The sequence below is a fragment of the Xenopus laevis genome, chromosome 1L (genome assembly GCF_017654675.1).
Source record: "Xenopus laevis strain J_2021 chromosome 1L, Xenopus_laevis_v10.1, whole genome shotgun sequence".
NCBI classification, from domain to species: domain Eukaryota; kingdom Metazoa; phylum Chordata; class Amphibia; order Anura; family Pipidae; genus Xenopus; species Xenopus laevis.
In genome coordinates, this window is record NC_054371.1 from 37,781,430 (window position 1) to 37,802,495 (window position 21,066).

Here is a 21,066-nt window from a genome sequence, read left to right on the forward strand (position 1 = left end):
GCAGCAGTCTGGTTTAGCTCCGCCCCTTCCCTCTGTGAGAAGCTTCCTGCTCCTCAACTGTGCGAGGAATTTGAGAATCAGATTAGACAATGTTCTCCTGATAAAGCAGCTTCTTTCCCAGGGCAGAGGATTGTGAATCTGTTGTGTTAAATGTTAAATTAACTTATGTATAGCTGTGTAACTACATTCATTATTGAATCGTATAGGTACAGGTTGGCTGTGGGTTTTGCCTATAACCATTCTCTCTGTGAATTTGCCACAAAGCACATTAACCCCTACAGTCCCTTGCCCTGCTGCTCCACTGAATCCCCCACCTATCCATGGCCTCACTCTATTCACTGTCCTCTTTTACCCTTTCCCTTCTCATTCTGCTGAGTTACCCCCACACTCACCTCTCTGTCGCTAATAACCCTCTGCCTCACTCTACATATCTGTATAGATAGAGATATCTATAATATTATAATATATAATTTTGCACCTCACCCCCTCTCCTGCTCCTGTCCTGTATCCACCTCATTGTTTCTTTTTGGATGACTCTTATCTTTTAATCCTTCTGCCACTTTTGCAACAAAGCAGATTTCCCTTAGACTGAAATAGAATGTATAAACATAGATTCCATACTAGTGACACAACCTCTCCCTGCTGTTGTTACTCTACTTTATGTACAGTAGAACCCCCATTTTACATTTTTCAGGGGACCAGAAAAATGGTGTAAAGTCAGGGAAATGTATTATGCATTATATGTATTGGTGGGACCACAAAAATGGTATAAAATATGGAAGAACTTAAAATGAGGGTATATAAAATGGAGGCGTCACTGTATGTATCCAGCTGTAACTAGAACTCTAGAGAAATGACTATTCTATAAACCGCTGGCTAGTAATCCCAGGCCAGCCCGCACATCACTATTACAGAGCATTTGTTTTTTAAAATGGGCTCAGTGACCATCATTCAAAAGCTGGAATGAGTCATAAGAAGAAGGCAAATAATTAAAAAACTATAAAAGAAATCAGTAATGAAGAGCAACTGAAAAGTTGCTTAGAAGCTGCCATTCTATAACATAATAAAAGTTCATAAGTTAGGTGTAATAAAATTACCTGGTGGTCTAGTGGACGGCCGCCACGCCGCCGCGCTCCTGTTCCGGCCTCCAGCGCCGGCGCCATCTTGGTTCTCTAGGGCGCGCCTGCGCGCCTCTTAAAGGTACAGGCGCGCTGGCGCAATTACGCCAGCGCGCATTGGGCACGTTTTGGCGCGGAATTTGGAGGTATTTAAGGTCCATTCTTACTCCCAGCCAGTGCCCGTGATAGAATCTTGATTCTGGTGGTTCCTGAAGCCTTGTGCTGTCTGTTCCTGTGAAATTTGTATCTGTTATTCCGGTTTTGATCCCTGCCTGTTCCTGACTATTCTGATATCCAAATCCTAACCTTTGCCTGCATCTCGACTACTCTTTCTGCCTGACCCCATCTGTTTGATTACCCGGTTTGACCCTTGCCTGCCTGACGATTCTTGATATCTGCCTGCCTCGACCCTGCCTGTCTGACGATTCTCTTGCCTGCTCCATTTGTACCGTGACCTTCGGCCCAAAAGACTATCTACCTGCCGTGCCCCTCTGCTAGACAGAACATCTCGCCTTGTACCCCTCGTTAAGTCCAGGTGGCACCCAAGTAAGCTGAGGGCTCCTCCCGAAGCCCAACGGTGGTCACACTACTGGTGAAGCCGAGCCGAGACCAGGGTACTTGGCACCTGTTCTGGTATTGGGTGCCGGCCGTGACATTAGGATTCTGTTTTCCAAATAAATCATCCCAAGTCTGAAAGTGAGTGCAAATGTTTTGATCTTTTGGCTCCACTGAGTTGTGCAGAACAAGGTGGGGGGGGGGGGGGTTAAGCTGTCAGCGTAAACAGAGAATAATGAAAATTGAATGAGGTTCAGCCTCCTCAGCATCTATACATACCAATTATAAATATAAATTCTCCAACAGAAAGGCTGCTATTGTTAGCCTCCCCTAACAAATATATCACCCTTCACCCCTGGCTGCCAGTACAAACCATATCCGCCAACTGCCATCCTCACTCCTCCATTACAAATCTCTTATTACTTGTTAGCTAACCGATATTCCTCTGAGATGTTTTTTTTCCTTTACCACAAGTGACAATTATAAAGGGAATGTACTCATACAATTGAATACAATGGGGGATTTTTTTGTGTGTAATTTTTGTTGCTCGGGTAACCTGCCAACACAGACCTGTGATGAAACAGAGGCACTGATTATACACCTTCATGTAGGGAATAAGGCAAATGTAATAGAAGGGACTCTATCATAGGCAGCCATGTACCAATCAGAAAGAACAGGAGCACCTGCAGTAAAACAAACCACACAAAGCCCTTGTACAGTATATGGTGTCATGGGTAAAATTGAACCTAGGACCCCAGCACTGCAAGGCATTCTTTTTATGTGGCATTGTGCCCCTCACACTAGTTTATTATTTGTACATTCACACAGCATCATTGCAATAAATACAATACAATAAATGTTAATAATGTTCATAATAATTATGCACAGCATAACTGACCCATCTGCATTATGTTCATACCTATAATACATGCCATGCTGGGGAACAGGGCCATCGGGGGGCACAGGAGGTACTGCTGTACCGGCCCCGGCCTTGAAAGCACCGATACTGTGCCTCACCTGTCAAAGTGCCCAACCTCTGAAGAGTTGAAGTCCCAAAGAGCCAAAGTCCCAAAGAATTATAGACGCAAAGATTTTTCTTTGCCGAACAACCGATTTTAGCAAAATCCGACCAATCCGTCAAATTATCATGAAGTTAGTGGGAATCGAACAATCGTACATCTTACGATTTTTCGTCCAAAATCTGTCAGAAAATTGTTCGGCCAGGTTAAAAAAATGTTATCGGTCTCAGTGCAATCTATCTATGTTTGCAGGGCCAAGCAGGCATCTACCCTTCCGTTTTGCTGGCAGTATCGCCTGAAATGGTCTTTTTTAGTTGATGGACACATCGTACATTTCAATTATTCTCACAGCCACCCAATTCATTAATTAGTGACACGTAAATCAATGCAAATTGTTCACCTTTAATTGATACATAATTAATTAAACCACATAAATGAATTGAATTATAAAGTGCAAAATTGAAAGCTTAAAATGACATCACAGTTAATCAGCATTTGGTAAAATTCATGCTTAGTTCATTTGATTTGATTGTTATAAACCGATTGTAATTGATTTATCAGTTCCTTGATTAATTATTGTCCCAAATGAATTCATAAATGATCCAAATAATTCTGTTAAGAGAAAACACTGAGGATACGCTAGCCCAGGTTCATTCTGCTGTTTGATTAATCACGCTGCCATTTCATGTTACTTCCACGTCTAAAAGTCAGTGTTCCATTCAGAAACAAAGTGGAAAGAGCAAGAGTTTGTCCCGTGAATCCACCAACTGCTGGCTGATTAGAGAAGCAACAAAGTCACAGGTAGGTAAAGTGATTCAAACATTTACTTTTTCTTACGGAATGTTACGTGCTGTGACCTTTCCGAGGCCCAGGATTAACCAAGAAGTGCTGCGCTTTTCACTGCTTCTAATGAGCTAAGGTGGAAGCTAATGCCACTATACGTTACCGCTTCATTGGGTGCTGCAGAGGTTGCTCCTGGTCATGGACACTGCGGTCCGCACCTCTCACTTTGCCCGTCTTGAGGAACTTTTACTTATGATCCCCACATGCAATCCTCGCCATGGCGATACTTGCGGAGTTTACTTCAGGCCGCGGGTCTTTTCTCGTGTACACCAGCATTTGGGGCCACTCTAACAAACAGCAGACAGGAGGGGGGCGATATCCTTCAGTGTCTACACGCCAACGCACGTTTCACCGTATTCGGCCTGAAGGAAACTCAGCAAGTATCGCCATGGCGAGGATTGCATGTGGGGATCATAATCAAATTTAGTAGGAGTACCTATTAAAAAATTTTTTTTTAAATAGGTACTCCTACTAAATCTGTCGTTATTGGGCCACTCGGGTATTGGGTACTCGCTTGATCAATCTTCAGTGATATTTGTGTTTGTGCGCTCGTCAACCCATCTAATCTTTCCCAATTTTTTATCTAGGAGCCTTAAGGTGGCCATACACGGATAGATCCGCTCGTTTGGCGATGTCGCCAAACGAGCGGATCTCCCTCCGATATGCCCACCTTGAGGTGGGCAATATCGGGCTGATCCGATCGTGGGCCCTAGGGCCCAACGATCGGATCCTAGCGTTCGCCAAACGGGCGGTCGGATCGCGGGACCACATCAACGAACAGATGCGGCCGCGATCCGACGGGATTTTTAACCCCATCCGATCGAGATCTGGCCGACTTTCGGCCAGATCTCCATCGGGGAAGCCCGTCGGGGGCCCCCATACACGGGCCAATAAGCTGCCGACTTGGTCTGTCGGCAGCTTTTATCGGCCCGTGTATGGCCACCTTTACTGTGCTAGTGATCTGTTACCAAGGAGTCAGGCTCTTGCTGCTGCATTAATGCTTTGAATTTGGAGGTGTCAAGCATTGGATGTCTCTGCAAGTACTGTATAGTGTTCTTAACATTTCAACTTTTTTATCACAAAAAGGGCCAATGCTTTATGGTATGCAGTCAGGTCCAGACTGAGAATTAAAATAGGCCCTGGCATTTCAGGTACACAGAGGCCCAATCAGCCCACATAGAGGCCCAAACAGCCCTCTAAATACTGACTTTCTATGGGACCCTATAGCAGCCCCTCTGGCATTTGCCAGAACCCACAGATTGCCAGTCCAGGCCTGTATGCAGTCAATCGTCCCACATTTATTTGGGCCATCTGCCCAAAAGATTGAAAAGAAGACTCATCTGCTGATACACCATATACTGGCTTATGTGCTGCATTGGCAGATGACATTTTCAAACCTGTCTGATTAAAATACTGTACAAAGTCTCTGGCTATTGTCATTCTGGCTGTGCATGGGCCTTGAGCTATCGCCAGTCTGGCTGTGGATGGATCTCCAACTATTATCTAATTGTACATGGTTATTCCAGTTATTGTAGATTTTCTCCATGGGCCTCCATCTCTTGCCAGCCTTACTGTACAAAGCCTGACTTTTCATGAGCCAGAGGCTACTGGGCCTTAGCAATCTTACTGGGCCTCTAACTAATGGCAGACATCACTGCTCATGATTATTGCTGTCACCAGTTCATGGACACTTGGGGGTCCATTCCACTTAGTTGGCAGAGCCCACCTTGCAGGGTCCCCAGGAGAAGGATGGGAGCATGGCATACCTCCCAACTGTCCCGTTTTTAGAGGGACAGTCCCTCTTTTGACAGCTCAACCCGCAGTCCCTCATTTGTACTGGAAAGTCCCTATTTTCTCTGCACTGAACAGCCAGAAAAAGAAACAATGTTTCTAACTTAATTGGCTTTTGGCAGAGAGCCCAGAACAGCCACAGCAGAAGATAAGATACTTTTGTAACAGTTTTGAGATAAGCAAATAAGTAATTGTAACAATATAAAATAACAGGTCCCTTGGGAAAAGTTAGACTCACAGCTTAAATGGCAATGCACCTTCACTAGCAAAACTGTAATAACTGGGGGGGGGAAACACAGAAATATGTTCAAACTTTCATAACTGCCATATTTTGTAAAACGAACATGGTAATTATGGGGTGTGGCCACAAAAACAGGCGTGGTCAAGACATTTTTTTTGTCCCTCTTTTTATTTCCAAAACGTTGGGAGGTATGCTGAGGAGAGCAGTAACTAAGTCGTATCACAGGTGGTGGTTGACTAATAGAGGAAAGCAAATATTGCTGCTGAGCATTGTGGGGGATGCTCCTTCCTGTGGCAGCAATATAAAGATACACGTGGGGGACAGAGCGCAGTTCTAACATGGCCCAATATATCTCAGCACTCGGTATGCAGCTGGTTAGAGACGCGTTTCTACTGGTTGTAGACTCTTGTCACTTCAAACATTAACCCCGCCCCTCCTAAAGCGGATCGTACAAACACCTCCGCAAATGCCCCACCCACCACCGAAAACCCCGCCTTGTTCACGGCCCCTGGACGCACGCGGTTTGTTGCCATGGTTATTCCTGTTTTGTATTTGCCGCGGCTCCGCCTCTTTTCCCGCCCAGTTGTCGGAGTTGAACGCTTTAGCTGTGGGCACGGCTCCTCCCATGAGAGTAAAAACCCCGCAGTGTTTGAAGCTTGTGCTGAGCGGCCGCGCAGGAGCTGACAGGTAAGTGGGAGACTGAGGGGGGATATAATGGCGGTGTCAGTAGCTGTTCTACTGGTGTGTGTGATTGTGTTGTTACTTAGTGCAGCGATGTGATTGTGCATCTCAGTGACTAGTATACTAGATGTGTGTCACTTCTACTCACATGTGTGTGTCTATAGGGCAGCTGCAAACACTGTTCTTCTATCAGTCATGCAAGGGAGTGGCCCCTGGGGGCCCAGTACATAGGGCCAATTTATTATGCTGTGTAAAACAAAATTCTCAGTGTAAAAAGCTGAGTGAAATATCGCAAGTTGCGTGTAATTTTACGCCATGCGGACACCTGATTTACCTCCGTTATTTGACATTGATTTCGGGAGAAGTCGCTCTTAAAATAAATAGATAAAAAAAAAATGCTTAAAGGATCAGTTACATCAAAAAATTAAAGTAATAAAAATATAATGCAGTGTTGTCCTGCACTGGTAAAACTGCTGTGTTTGCTTCAGAAACACTACTATTGTTTATATAAATAAGCTGCTGTGTAGCCATGGGGGCAGCCATTCAAAGGAGAAAAGACTCCGGTTACACAGCAGATAAGCTCTGTAGAACATAATGGTGTTATCTGTTATCCACTATTTAACCTGTGCCATGTAGACTTTTTTCAATTTCCTCCATTGCTACACAGCAGCTGTGGCCTTTCTGTGCCTTCCAATGGGATTGGAATCTTTCTATAACTTTAGAATTGCAGTTCCATCAATATCAGACACAGAGCAATCCATATACGAACCACCTTATTGGTATTTGCTCATAAATGGCACCTGTTTGCCTGCTAATCCTTTTGAAGGGGTCACATTATCACATAATATAACTGAATCAGGTAATATGTCATCCCAGATAACTATTAGTGAACATGTCACATGATATAACTGAATTAGTTAATGTATCACACGCAGGCCTTTTTTGCCGTGCTTATCAACCATTGTTTTTTCCCACCGCCTGGCTCCCCTGCACTTTTATTTTATGGGGAGAACACTGCCTCAATAAAAGTGAATGTGTCACGTGATCAAACTGAATAAGTGAATGTGTGACATCAGCTCTTACTGTTACTACACAAAGTATGTGCTGAGAGTTGGCTACATACTGTATATATCCACTCATTTGCCAGGATCTGAAAACAAGTAGCCAGCTGGTGTGCCAGGCCTGATTGAATCAATTTGTTGGCCCCTGGCCTGCATTCTCATCACATTCCAACCAGCCTGATCAATAACACCAGCCAAATATCAATTAGGGAGCCCATGGTTTGACTCTTCATGTTATCAGAAAAATGGCATAAAATGCAATTCTCTTATTCGAAGGATCTGAGCTAGTGGTACCCTGCACATATATTTTGAAAGTACTTCTCTAGTTTCTGAATTTAAAGGGTAAGTGGGCACAGTTCCACCACTTGGTCATACTTAATGCACATTCCTGCTGGTGGTTTAATGGTTTTACATGTTTTAAAGGAAAACTATACCCCCAAAATGAATACTTAAGCAACAGATAGTTTATATCAAATTGAATGACATATTAAAGAATCTTACCAAACTGGAATATATATTTACATAAATATTGCCCTTTTACATCTCTTGCCTTGAACCACCATTTCGTGACTCTATCTGTGCTGCCTCAGAGATCACCTGACCAGAAATACTACAACACTAACTGTAACAGGAAGAAGTGAGGAAGCAAAAGGCAGAACTCTGTCTGTTAATTGGCTCATGTGACCTTACATGTGGTTTGTATGTGTGCACAGTGAATCCCAGGGGGAGGCCCTTATTTTTTAAAATGGCAATTTTCTATTTATGATTACCCAATGTCACATACTACTAATAAAGTATATTATTATAATAATGGTTCATTTACATGAAGCAGGGTTTTACACATGAGCTGTTTTACTCAGTATCTTTTAATAGAGACCTACATTGTTTCGGGGGTATAGTTTTCCTTTAAAGGGGTTGTTCTCCTTTAAGTAAATTTTTAGTATGTTATACAATGCCTTATTCTAAGCAACTTCTCAATTGGTCTTCATTATTTATTTTTTATAGTTTTCTTAATTATTTCCCTTCTTCTTCTGACTCTTTTTCCAGCTTTCAAATGGGCATCACTGACACCATCTAAAAAAAACAAATGCTCTGTAAGGCTACAAATGCATTGTTATTGCTACTTTTTATTACTCTTCTTTATTTTCAGAACTTTCCTATTCTTATTCCAGTCTCTTATTCGAATCAGTTCATGGTTGCTAGGGTAATTTGGACCCTAGCAACCAGAGTGCTTAAACTGCAGACTGGAGATCTGCTGAATAAAAAGCTAAATAACTTAACACCTACAAATAATAAAAAATGAAAATCAATTGCAAATTGTCTCAGAATATCCCTCTCTACGTCATACTAAAAGTTAATCAAAGGGTGAACCCCTTTAAATACACTTTAGTACACAGTAGGCAGGGTAGGGGCCTTGATGTGGCACATGAGTTTACATATTTTGGCCAAAATGGTACTAATCCCTCACATTTTTGTAAAATGTATTGAAAGATTCTCATGGGCTGAATTGAGTGCTAGAAGTTTTTTTCTCTCGTATGTATGTATGTATGTATGTATATATATTTCTGTGCAAATGTTTCCAATCAGGTGTTCACATGTGAATGCTCACGCACTTGCTAGGAGAAGGGAAAATCCAAGTAGAAGTGAGTAGATTGGAGAGTGGGGACTGGATTAGGGGTAGGTGGTAGAGAAGGTATGTGCCTGCCCCCCCAGCTTTGTGCCCTAGGCATATGCGTATTCTGCCTACCCCTAGTTCCGTCCCTTTTTCAAATGTGCCATCTCCTTTTACTACTTCACAACTGCAGGACCCATTATGCGTATGCTTTTAACCTGTGGTTTTCCGGGTAAGGGATCTTTCTGTAATTTGGATCTCCATACCTTAAGACAAATCAGATGAAAATTGAGTGTAGGACTGGCCAGATATGGGATGACATTTTTGTAAAATGTATTGAAAGATTCTCATGGGCTGAATTGAGTGCTAGAAGTTTTTTTCTCTCGTATGTATGTATGTATGTATGTATATATATTTCTGTGCAAATGTTTCCAATCAGGTGTTCACATGTGAATGCTCACGCACTTGCTAGGAGAAGGGAAAATCCAAGTAGAAGTGAGTAGATTGGAGAGTGGGGACTGGATTAGGGGTAGGTGGTAGAGAAGGTATGTGCCTGCCCCCCCAGCTTTGTGCCCTAGGCATATGCGTATTCTGCCTACCCCTAGTTCCGTCCCTTTTTCAAATGTGCCATCTCCTTTTACTACTTCACAACTGCAGGACCCATTATGCGTATGCTTTTAACCTGTGGTTTTCCGGGTAAGGGATCTTTCTGTAATTTGGATCTCCATACCTTAAGACAAATCAGATGAAAATTGAGTGTAGGACTGGCCAGATATGGGATGACTTTGACGTAGTTGGCCATCTTAAATATATTGCAATATATGGACAAACAATCCCTGTTTTGTTTAAAAGGGTAAGGCATTTTTCAGTAGCAGTATGCACAAAATGTCTCTGTCTTAAATATATTGATAATGGGTTGAGTGCAGAGGACTCTTGTATTTGTCTAAATGTATTTTGTGGTCACAGCCTCATTGCACCCCCGCCTAATGGTTTTAAAAACTACTGGTGAGCACAACTTTCCATTGTCTGTTATATCTCTATACCTTAAGTCTACTAGAAAATCCTTTAAACATTCATTAAACCCAATAGTTTTGAGTCCAATAAGGATTTATTATGTCTTAGTTGGGATCAAGTACACTGTACTGTTTTATTATTATTATAGAGAAAGAAGAAACTATTTTTAAAAATGTGAGTTGTTTGTGGAGTCCCGTAATGTGGAGCCCTCTGGATAACCAGTTTTTCAGATGACAGATCTCATACCTGTGTCCGTAAAAAGGAATTTCCTTATGAATAGAGAGAGCAGAGATTGCTGGGGCGTGTGTGTGTGATGGAAACCCAGATGAAAGGGATAAGAACAACAAATAAATAAAGGCAATTTACAAGCAACAGTTACAGTGTCCTATTGACTCTTCATTCCCCTGGTGATGGTGTTTGTCTTTTCCTCTCCCAGTATCAGCCTGGGACTTGACATATTTGTTGTGTGTGTGAGCTGCAGTGCTACATTGAGATTAATGGTTCGCCTCACCTTAGTTAACATTAGTTATCAGGTCAGGGAGAGACTTCAGAGTTGATTTAATCCCACACATGGAATCCTTAGGGTATGGACACATATATGTTTTTCTGTGGTGTTTTTTTTTTAAAAAAAAAAAGCTGACCGCTGCATAAATATGCTAGCGGATGTGCCATAGCCTAAACTTGAAACCACTAAGCATATTTTGCAACGATCCTCCAGAAAAACTTACGTGTGTCCATAGCTTTACAGCACGGTGTTATTGGCTCCACACAAGCCTTTCCCCACAACCCCCAAAATATCAGGCTGCAGTGGGGAGAGCCTGCGAGAGCAGCATGACAGCTATAACTACTGTTAAGGGCTCATTTACTAACATACTGTAGGTTCAAATAGCACAGTGTTCCTGCTACTTTTTAGTAATCTAAACAGAAATTGCTCTCTGTGATAGAGTCCTGCGCGGAACCAATTTGTTAAACACGGCCTGCAACCCACATACTTACCCGCTACCGGTCCCGCAAGTACCTTATCCTCAACCCAAACCGCGTCCCGCTGATCATCAAGAAACAAAGCGCTGTCATTGTAAACCGGAAGTGATATCATTAAAATAGGCGGGATAAAAAGAAACCGTATAACTTGCTATTGAGAAGACCCGCAAACCCAGAGAACCGCCGACCCGCGTCTATGCCCACTCCCGAAACTTCTACCTGCAACCCGCAGGGTACCGCAGGTTTTTGCCAAAGGTACCCGACCCGATGCAGGACTCTAGTCTGTGACAGTCTCTTTGGTTCAAGTACAGTGACATAGTTCCCCACTGAAATCCTGTGTGAGAAATGCTTTACAAGTACCTCAACTAGAGGTTTCCGGGCAGAAGAAAATTGCCTATGAATAAGTGCTGGTTAAGCATGAAATGGGTTAGGCTCCATGTGGGGTTATTGTCATTTTAATATGATATAATAAATAATTTTTTAAAAATAGCATGTATATAAAGAAAATTTTTGAGAAGAAAATTGGGGTCACTTTTGGGGATACTGTAAATGCAGCTGGCAAAATGCCCCATTGCACCAACAGGAGGAGGCTACAGCTGATACCCACATGCAGCCCATGTGTAACGGGCCCGAAGGCACAGTAATAGTGTAGACCAAAGAGGAGACCAGACCAGGTTCGAGGTACAAAAGGGTTTATCCAAAGAATCGTCAAAAATACAGGCAAAAGGTCAGACCAGGCAGAAGACAAGCAAAATCGAAGAACAGGCAGGAATCGGTACACAAGAATCAAATAGATAATAACACCCAGGAACTCAGTAGCAGGAACCTATAGTTGGGCAAGGATTGGCAGGGGAAGTACGTTTAAATAGTCTCTGAGTTGGCGCCAAATTTTGACGCGCTTGCGTCAGACGCAGACGCCAGCGTCCTCACGTTGACGTCTCGACGCCGGCGCCCAATTCTGACACCGGCGTCCGTTCCGTCGCCGACGACCAATCCTGGAGTGGGAACAAGGTGAGGTCATAGACCTGTGCCCAGCAGGAGCCATGTGGTGAGGCAGACGGTCGCCATCTTGGACGCCATCTTGGACGCCATCTTGAAGACCAGAAGTAGATTCCATTACAGTACCCCCCTCCTTAGGGGGGGCCTCAGGACCACCGAGTCTAGGGGAGAGAGGGAAAAGCTTATGGAATCTGCGAACCAAGATGGGCGCATGGACATCTGAGCTCCTGACCCAGGAGCACTCCTCGGGACCGAACCCCTTCCACTCGATGAGATATTGAAGAGTGCCCCTGGAAAGACGAGAGTCCAAAATCCTCTCACCTCGAATTCCTGGTGATCGTCAACCAGGACTGGAGGGGGAGAAGAAGAAGAAAAAGACACAGCAGGTTTAAGGAGAGAGACATGGAAGTCATTCGGGATCCGCATCTCTGGAGGGAGTTGAAGACGAACCGCCACCGGATTGATGATTTCAATGACAGGAAAGGGACCGATGAATCTGGGGCCAAGTTTTGGGGTAGGAATCTTCAGGCGGATGTTACGGGTGGAAAGCCAAACTTTGTCACCAGGAGCATAGGGTGGAGCGGAAATCCTTTTCTTGTCGGCAAACCTCTTCTGGACCAGAGAGCTCTTCTGCAGATTAGAGGCAACAGCGGCCCAGATAGCCATCATGTGGGCAGCCTGATCGTTGGCGGCAGGAACATTGGTGAGGAGAAGATCCTGAGGAAATGCCAATGGGTTCTGACCGTAGACACAGAAGAAAGGGGACCGATGCGAGGAAGAATGCAAGGCGTTATTATGGGCGAACTCGGCCCAGGGAAGGAGATCTGACCAGTCGTCATGAAATTTCCGGCAGCACCAGAGTCCAGGAAAGCTTGCACTGGGATCTTCTGGGAACCGAATTGGATCTGTGCCGGAAGAAGGAAACGTTGAGTAGAGGGTTGGGGAGAATGACAAACACCACCCAGATAGGTCTCCCCAAACCTACCTAGGTGCTGGCGTTTCCCGGCTTCACAGGACACTCATGGGCGAAGTGCGATTTGCCCCCACAATACAGGCATAGGCCGGCAGCCCTTCTCCGTAGCTTCTCCTGTTCGGAAAAGACGAGCCCGTCCAATCTGCATGGGTTCCTCAGTAGATGGAACAGAGGGAGCAGAAGCCGCAGGAGTAAGAGAGGGGAAAGCAGAAGCCGGATTGAAGAGTAGGGGTCTCTGGAAGCGAGGAGCCAAGGTGGGTTGGAACCGGGGAAACTTCTTCGAACGCTCTCTGTCGAGCTCGAGTTGAAATTCCCTCTGTCGGGTGTCAACTTTTATAGCCAGCGCCACCAGATCCTCCCACCGAGAAGGAATTTCCCGGGAGACCAAGTCGTTTTTGATCCGCATGGCTAGGCCGTTGTAGAAGGCTGCATGGTACCCATCATTGTTCCAGGTGGTCTCCGCCACTAGGGTGCGGAACTCAATAGCGTACTCTGGAACAGAGCGAGTGCCTTGCTGAATCTGGAACAGGCGAGCAGAGGATGCCGTAGCTCGGCCAGGGGCATCAAAGACAACCCGAAGTTCACGGATGAAGGCACTGGCGTTGTCAATCAAAGGGTCCCTCTTCTCCCACAGAGGTGATGCCCACTCCAAAGCCTTCCCCTGCAGGCGAGTAATCATGTACCCCACTTTAGCTTGTTCGGATGCAAACTGACCTGGCAGCAGGGCAAACTGGATCTCGCACTGGTTGATGAAACCTCTGCACGCATCAGGATCACCGCTGTAGAGGGGAGGCGCAGGAATGCGAGGTTCCGAAGGCTGAAGTGGGCTTGCAGGAACGGCCACAGGGACCGGGGCCACAGGTGACAATGCCGACAACTTGTCTAGGATAGCTTCCAGAGCCTGACCGAAGTGTGACTGCTGGGCTTCGTATGACTGCATGCGGGAAGCCAAACCGCGGATAGCGCCACCGACATCAGGTGGAGCTGGAGTCTCCTCCGAAGGGTCCATGGCCCAACTATACTGTAACGGGCCCGAAGGCACAGTAATAGTGTAGACCAAAGAGGAGACCAGACCAGGTTCGAGGTACAAAAGGGTTTATCCAAAGAATCGTCAAAAATACAGGCAAAAGGTCAGACCAGGCAGAAGACAAGCAAAATCGAAGAACAGGCAGGAATCGGTACACAGGAATCAAATAGATAATAACACCCAGGAACTCAGTAGCAGGAACCTATAGTTGGGCAAGGATTGGCAGGGGAAGTACGTTTAAATAGTCTCTGAGTTGGCGCCAAATTTTGACGCGCTTGCGTCAGACGCAGACGCCAGCGTCCTCACGTTGACGTCTCGACGCCGGCGCCCGATTCTGACGCCGGCGTCCGTTCCGTCGCCGACGACCAATCCTGGAGTGGGAACAAGGTGAGGTCATAGACCTGTGCCCAGCAGGAGCCATGTGGTGAGGCAGACGGTCGCCATCTTGGACGCCATCTTGGACGCCATCTTGAAGACCAGAAGTAGATTCCATTACACCATGAGACTCTCGGGAGGCTATAAACCTCCCGAGAATGAAAAACAAATAAACAAGAAGAGCTGAGGAAGTGGGTAATGCTGTAGACAGAAGGCAGATCTAACAGCAACACAAGGGAAAGGAAGAATTGGCAAACAGAAACTGCATTTGACTATATACATAGTCTTGTTCTAGCCTTACTAACCATGTTACTATCAGGCTCAGCTTATGTGAAACACTCTGAGGCACATTTATCAAAGGTCGAATTTTGAATTCAAGGTTTTAAAAATTCCCCTAAACTCCCATAAATTCGACCTATCGAAATTTATTAAAAAAAAGAAAAAATCTAATGTATAAAACTCGTAAGAATGAAATCGACCCGAAAGTGCTAATTGAATTGGATTCAAATTTAAAGAGCTCAAATCGAATTTGAATAACTCCCTAGTTGAATTTGACAGTTTTGACCATAAAATCAAATTTTCAATAAATCTGCCTCTCTGTGTTGATTTGGAGATTTTCTCTCAGCTCAAACCCCCATCTGTTGTTTATGATTTAAGTCCTCCCAGCTCTCCAGGCAAACCATATAGTTGCTTGCACTGATTTTATGAGTGTACTTGAGCAGTGGGTGTGTGTGCAGGCAAACATTCCCTTGCACTTCTGTGCATATACATTCATGTAACATTGTTCTGTGGGTGGGCAACACCTCTGTATGGGGACCTCTCACCTAGTGAAGGATAACAAAAACAGCTACAAAAAATTGCAGTCAGTTTACATCAATAAAAAAAATTTAAAATTTAAAATTCATTCTGTAAGATTTTTTTATTATTATTTTTTAGATTGCAAGCTCTCTTGGAGAGGTTCATCTTTACCTTTTGTATTGGTGTTTTTTTTTGTGGGTTTTCCTGTATGTTTAATGTATACATCGATTTATTGTACAGTACAACACTGGAATATGTTGGTGTTTTATAAACATATTTTAATAATTATAATACTGATAATGATAATAATACTGGGCAAAGTAAGAGAGCAAAGTTTGTGCTTGTCTGTTAAGCCACAGCAAGGTATTTGACTAGTAAAGTAAATAGACGCGAAGCAAACTTTAATTACATTATTATTGTTACATTATCCCCATAATTAGAAATGTCTTTCCAACCAATAGATAACATCTTAGTTATAATTCTGCTTTAAGGTTATTTTTTACCTTTCAATGAACTTTTAGTATGATGTAGAGAGTGATATTCTGAGACAATTTGCAGTTGGTTTTTTTATTTAGCAGCTCTCCAGTTTGCAATTTCAGCAGTCTAGTTGCTAGAGTCCAACTCACCCTAGCAACCATGCATTTATTTGAATAAAACACTGAAATATGAATAGGAGAGGGCCTAAATAGAAAGGAATAGCAATAACAATATATTTGTAGCCTTACAGAGCATATGTTTTTAAGATTGGGTCAGTGACCCCCATTTGAAAGAGTAAAAAGAAAAAGGCAAATAATTCAAAAACTATAAAGTAAATAATGATGACCAATTGAAAGTTGCTTAGAATTGGCCATTCTATAACATACTTAGGGGCAGATTTATTAAGGTTTGAATTTTAGATTTTTCTTTTTATGGTCAAAACTGTCATTTGACTAGGAAATTATCCAAATTAGATTCTAATTTAAAAATTTTAATAAGATGTATCATAATAAAGCCATTTAAGAATTCAAATTTGACGATTCGCCACCTTAAACCTGGCGAATTACTGTTTAAGTCAATGGGAGATGTCCAGGGGAGAAAAAACTTGAATCGAGTTTGCTCAAATTTCATTAGAATTTGATTCAAGTTTTCGGGTCGTTTCAATTTGTCCGACTTACAAATTAGGTTTTTTTTTAATAAACCTCATCAAATTTCGAATTCATTCGAATTTAAGGGAGTTTAAAAAATTCACATGAATTTTCAATTCGACCCTTTGTAAATGTGCTTCATAAACTTAACTTAAAGGTGTACCACCCCTTTAAAGGCATGTGTGTCAAATAACATCCATCAAGCACAGTTTTCCATAGAGGGGCTCCACGTTCCCCACTGGGAGTGCACCCCACATTGCTTTTGGCACAGTAGTCGCATTCAATGGCTGGTAAACAGCTAGCCATTATATATAAGGCCTAAAATAAACCTGTTATCCCGAAAGCTCCCAATTATGGAAAGGCCATCTCCCATAGACTCCATTTAAATCAAATAATTAAAACAAAAAAATAAAAATATCCCTTTTTTCTGTAATAATAAAACCTTACCTTATCAAAACTAAGATATAATTATCTGAATATTGAAAGGAAAACCAGCCTGTTGGGTTTATTTAATGTTTAAATGATTTTCTAGTAGACTTAAGGTATAAAGATCCAAATTACGTAAAGAATCCTTATCTGGAAAACCCTGAGCAGGTCCCATACCTGTAGTACACTGAGGAGGGCTATGTGTCATGTGACCCCCCTGTTAAATTTAATGAAGAAGATATGTGGCTACCCAGTTCTAGGAGTCACTTGGAGCCACACGCTCATGTTCTCTGAGCTGACTTAACATATATCAAAAGAAAAAGTAATTCTACCATTTGACATTCTACACTCCAGCGGGGGGGGGGGGGTCACCGGGGCACCCAGTCATATTTATTTATGTGACAGGAATAGCAGTAATAATTTCTGAGCTGGAAATCTATTGTAAACCTTCAGTAAATAAAGTTAAATCATCCATGCCTTGCCTTGTCTCAGCTGAACAAGCTACAATTGCAAATGATGTTAAGTGGGATATTTACTCAGTTACGGGAAAGTTGCAGCCTCCTGACTGACGTTCTGCTCCATTTCACACACACACAAGCACCTTGCTCTTCTGTCCACTTTAATAACATTTTATCTGTGCAGTGGGAGTTGTGGGATAGAAACATAACAGTAATTAATGATATCTCGCAGAACAGTGACTACAGTATGCTGCTGTTAATATTGTCCATGATTCAATGAATTCAATATGTTGTTAGAGACCCCATGGGCCAGAGCCGGGCCAACCCAGCTAGGTGCCCTAGGCAACCTGGATGGGCACGGTGCCGGCTGAGTGCATGCTCTGGTGCGCATGTGCGAAAGTGCACTCGAGCGTGAAAGTACGCGCGCAGAAGCACATTATTACAAAAAATTATTTGTGGCAGTCGGGGAGAAACGGGACCAGACAATGGGGTAGGCGTCAGAGCAGGTACGTGCCTGGTGCCCCCACCAGCTTTGTGCCTACTCTGCCTGCCCCTAGTTCCGGCCCTGCCATGGGCTTTTATGTTCTGCCAATATTCTCAGAACCCAAGGCTCAAAAGTGTATAAAAATGTTTGGCACGGTGAAAATGTAGATCATAAATAATATATATATATATATATATATATGTATATATATATATATATATATATAGATAGATAGATAGATAGATATACATACACACACACACACGAATATTGGAGTAAGAGTGTAGGTACTTACATTTCCTGAAATGTGCCGAAACTTTGAAATAAACATAATATTTATTTTTTCATTACAAAGTCGTTGGAGTGCATTTTATTGCTACTTGTGTATGATAATTTGTACCAGCACCCAGGCAGCTGTTGTTTTGGTTTTGAGTGCATCAGGCAGGACTGGAAAATATATATATATACTTCAAAGTGGACCATTGGGGCCTTTATCATCTTTGATAAAGGTCCCAATGAGGGCCGAAACGTTGGGTACACGAGTGATGTTTCAATACAACTGATTTAAAAAAATTTGGAGTGCTGGTCCACATATATATATATATATATATATATAATTCCAAGGCTACTGCACACACTTGTAGTTCAGCCACATACCCTAGTGCTCCCAGAATTTCCAGAATATAGATAAGTAAATGCTGGTGCACACAGGGATTTTTTCTTCAGGATATATCTTTATTCAATCAACGTTTCGATCCACAACTGGGACCTTTATCAAGAGATATATATATATATATTTAGGAATGTACTGAATCCAAGATTGGGTTAGGGATTTGGCCTTTTTCAGCAAGGTTCGGATTTGACAGAATCCTTGTGCCTGGCCAAACCGAATTCAGATCTTAAAGTAATAACCTTCCTGCCCCTAATTTGCATATGCAAATTAGGATTTGGCTTGGTTTTTGGCCAAATCTTTCACGGAGGAATAATGAATCCCATGCCTGTATAATATACTATAATATAGATCCATTCATGGGTTTTATTTACAGAAGATCACTTGCTATAATAGTACAGGTATGGGACCTGTTATCCAGAATGCTTGGGGCCTGGGGTCTTCCAGATAAGGGATCTTTCTGTAATTTGAATTTGATACCTTCAGTCCACTAGAAAATCATGTAACCGTTAAATAAACCTAATAGGCTGGTTTTGCTTGCACTAGGGATTAATTGTATCTTAGTTGGGATCAAGTACAAGGTACTGTTATTATTTCAGAGTAAAAGGAAATATTTTTTAAACTATATTATTCAAATAATTGGGAGCTTTCTGGATAACGAATCCTATACCTAGAAATATTTATATTTTTCATTTCAGATAGAAAAGTGATAATGTAATATAAGCTTTGTCATACTGAAATAAAAAACTTTCGAAATATAACCAATTTAAAAATCTGCATAGTTTTCGAGATTATCTTTACTATTGCTCTCTCAGCATCTCTTTCTCTTTATTCTTTCTTCTTGCAGGAGTTGGGTGTCAGATAATCATTGACAGTTGGATCCAATATATGTTATGGGGGGCATCAAGTCCCTCTACATGCAGGATTTGTGCAAAATGCATTTATTTTGTTTGTTCTGGTATCAGTTATTTGAGTGAGGTCTAATTAATCTGCTAGGAAAGGAAACCCCCCCCCATAAGATATAACTGTCAATGAATATCTGACACCCAACTGCTGCATTAAGAGAAACAGATGCTGAGAGAGGAATAGTGAAGATATTTATTTAGAAAGTTATTTCAGTATGATGAAGCTTATATTAAATTTTCTTTTTCACAATCGTTCCCCTTTAATGCTGAAAATGAATTTTTGGTTATATTTAGTACAATATACTGTACTTTGAGCCTTATGTTACAAATGGTTTATTGTAGACCAGTTTATATTGCCTGCCATCAGCCATGCTGCCTGCTATTGATTTGTAGGGTAACTGTCAGTAAGGATAGTTGTCATTCAAGTCAATGGCAGGCATCCTGGGTAGTGACCGATGTTCCTCCAATAGCAAAAATATGCCAAATAGGAAAACTCGCTATGAGCCTTAAAGGGCAAGTATCACCTCTTATTTTCCCTAGCTAATCCAGCAGCCACTCACCAATACAGCACTGACTACGGCAAATAGTGACCTTTTTTTGCACTTTACATACTGCTCTGTTCAGTAAATTACCCCTTTTGTTGCTGAATCGGTTTAAATCATTTGGTCGTGTATATATACTGTGTAGTTTGTAATAATAATAGTTCGTATAATAATATAAAATTCAACGTATTTCTCTACTAATAATATACTAATTAAATGCTATACTGTACTACTAAATAATACTAATAATATTTGTTTCTTATCAGGGAGTTGATTCAGATTCTTTGTGGGTGCTGATCTGTCCTTAAGAGAAATGAGCCACCGGCAGAAGAGTTTGGCTCCGTGCAATTCAAGGGATTCACCTTGCTGTTCTGAAAAGATAAATTATCCTGACCACATATACGCAGAGTCAGCAAAAATCTTTCAAGATATTCATATCAAGAAACCTCCAGATCGGATTGTCGTAAAGTATGGTAATGACTCCGGGAGGCCTTTATCCAGCTTTAAGGATGAAAAATCCCAGCGCTGGGCCTATGAGCTGGCTTTTAATACTCTAAAATGTAAGTTGAAATAATTGAACATTAAAGGAGAAACAAACCCTTAACATAAAAAAACCCTACCCTTTGGTAAAGACAGGGCTGCCCCTAAAGACTCTGCAATGGGCACCTCAGTGGATTTCGAAGCACAGCCAGACTCTGGGCACCCCTTAGTGCTCTTGTGCGTCTGTGACTAGAGAGCAAAAATGTTTACTTGCCTGTTTCAACCATACTGCCTATGTCACAGGAGTGAAGTTTTGACCAGTCTGCAATTTACTTGCACAAAGTGATTACTAATTACTTACTGTTTACTAATGCACCTTGTTGGCAGGGGCATGGTGCACTGTCAAGTTAAGAAAATCTTCACTTCCATGTCTGTTTTGGGCTAATGAAAGACTAGCATTAAGCCAACCATAGTTATGGCCCATCATATAGTATCTGGAATCTGAAATCTTGACGGGTCAGCCAAGATCACCTTAAAGGAAAACTATACCCCTCAAACAATGTACCGTAGGTCTCTATAAAAAGATATTGCATAAAACAACTTGTATGTAAACCCTGCTTCATGTAAATAAACCATTTTCAGAATAATGTACTTTTTTTAGTAGTATGTGCCATTGGGTAATCATAATAGAAATTTTCCATTTTAAAAAAAATAAGGGCCGTCCCCCTGGGATCGTATGGTGCACACAAACAAACCATGTTGGGTCACATGAGCCAATTAACTGAGTTCTGTCCTTTACTCCCACACTTCTTCCTTTTATAGTTATTTACCAAACTCTGAATGCAAAAATCACAAAAAATTTGGGAAAATGTAATAAGTAAGTGTAAAA

The 21,066-nt window shown here is 42.3% G+C and overlaps 1 protein-coding gene across 1 annotated transcript in view; it reads left to right on the forward strand.

Annotated features, from left to right (window-relative positions):
* Positions 1–3,424: 3,424 nt before the first annotated feature.
* The window catches only part of nsun7.L (NOP2/Sun RNA methyltransferase family member 7 L homeolog), a gene marked incomplete at its 5' end in the record, with an annotated part of 35,258 nt that continues 17,616 nt past the window's right edge, over positions 3,425–21,066 (forward strand). The window contains 2 exon segments of the mRNA NM_001127753.1: positions 3,425–3,493; positions 19,964–20,257. Of these exon segments, the coding sequence (NP_001121225.1) occupies positions 20,011–20,257 (247 nt within the window).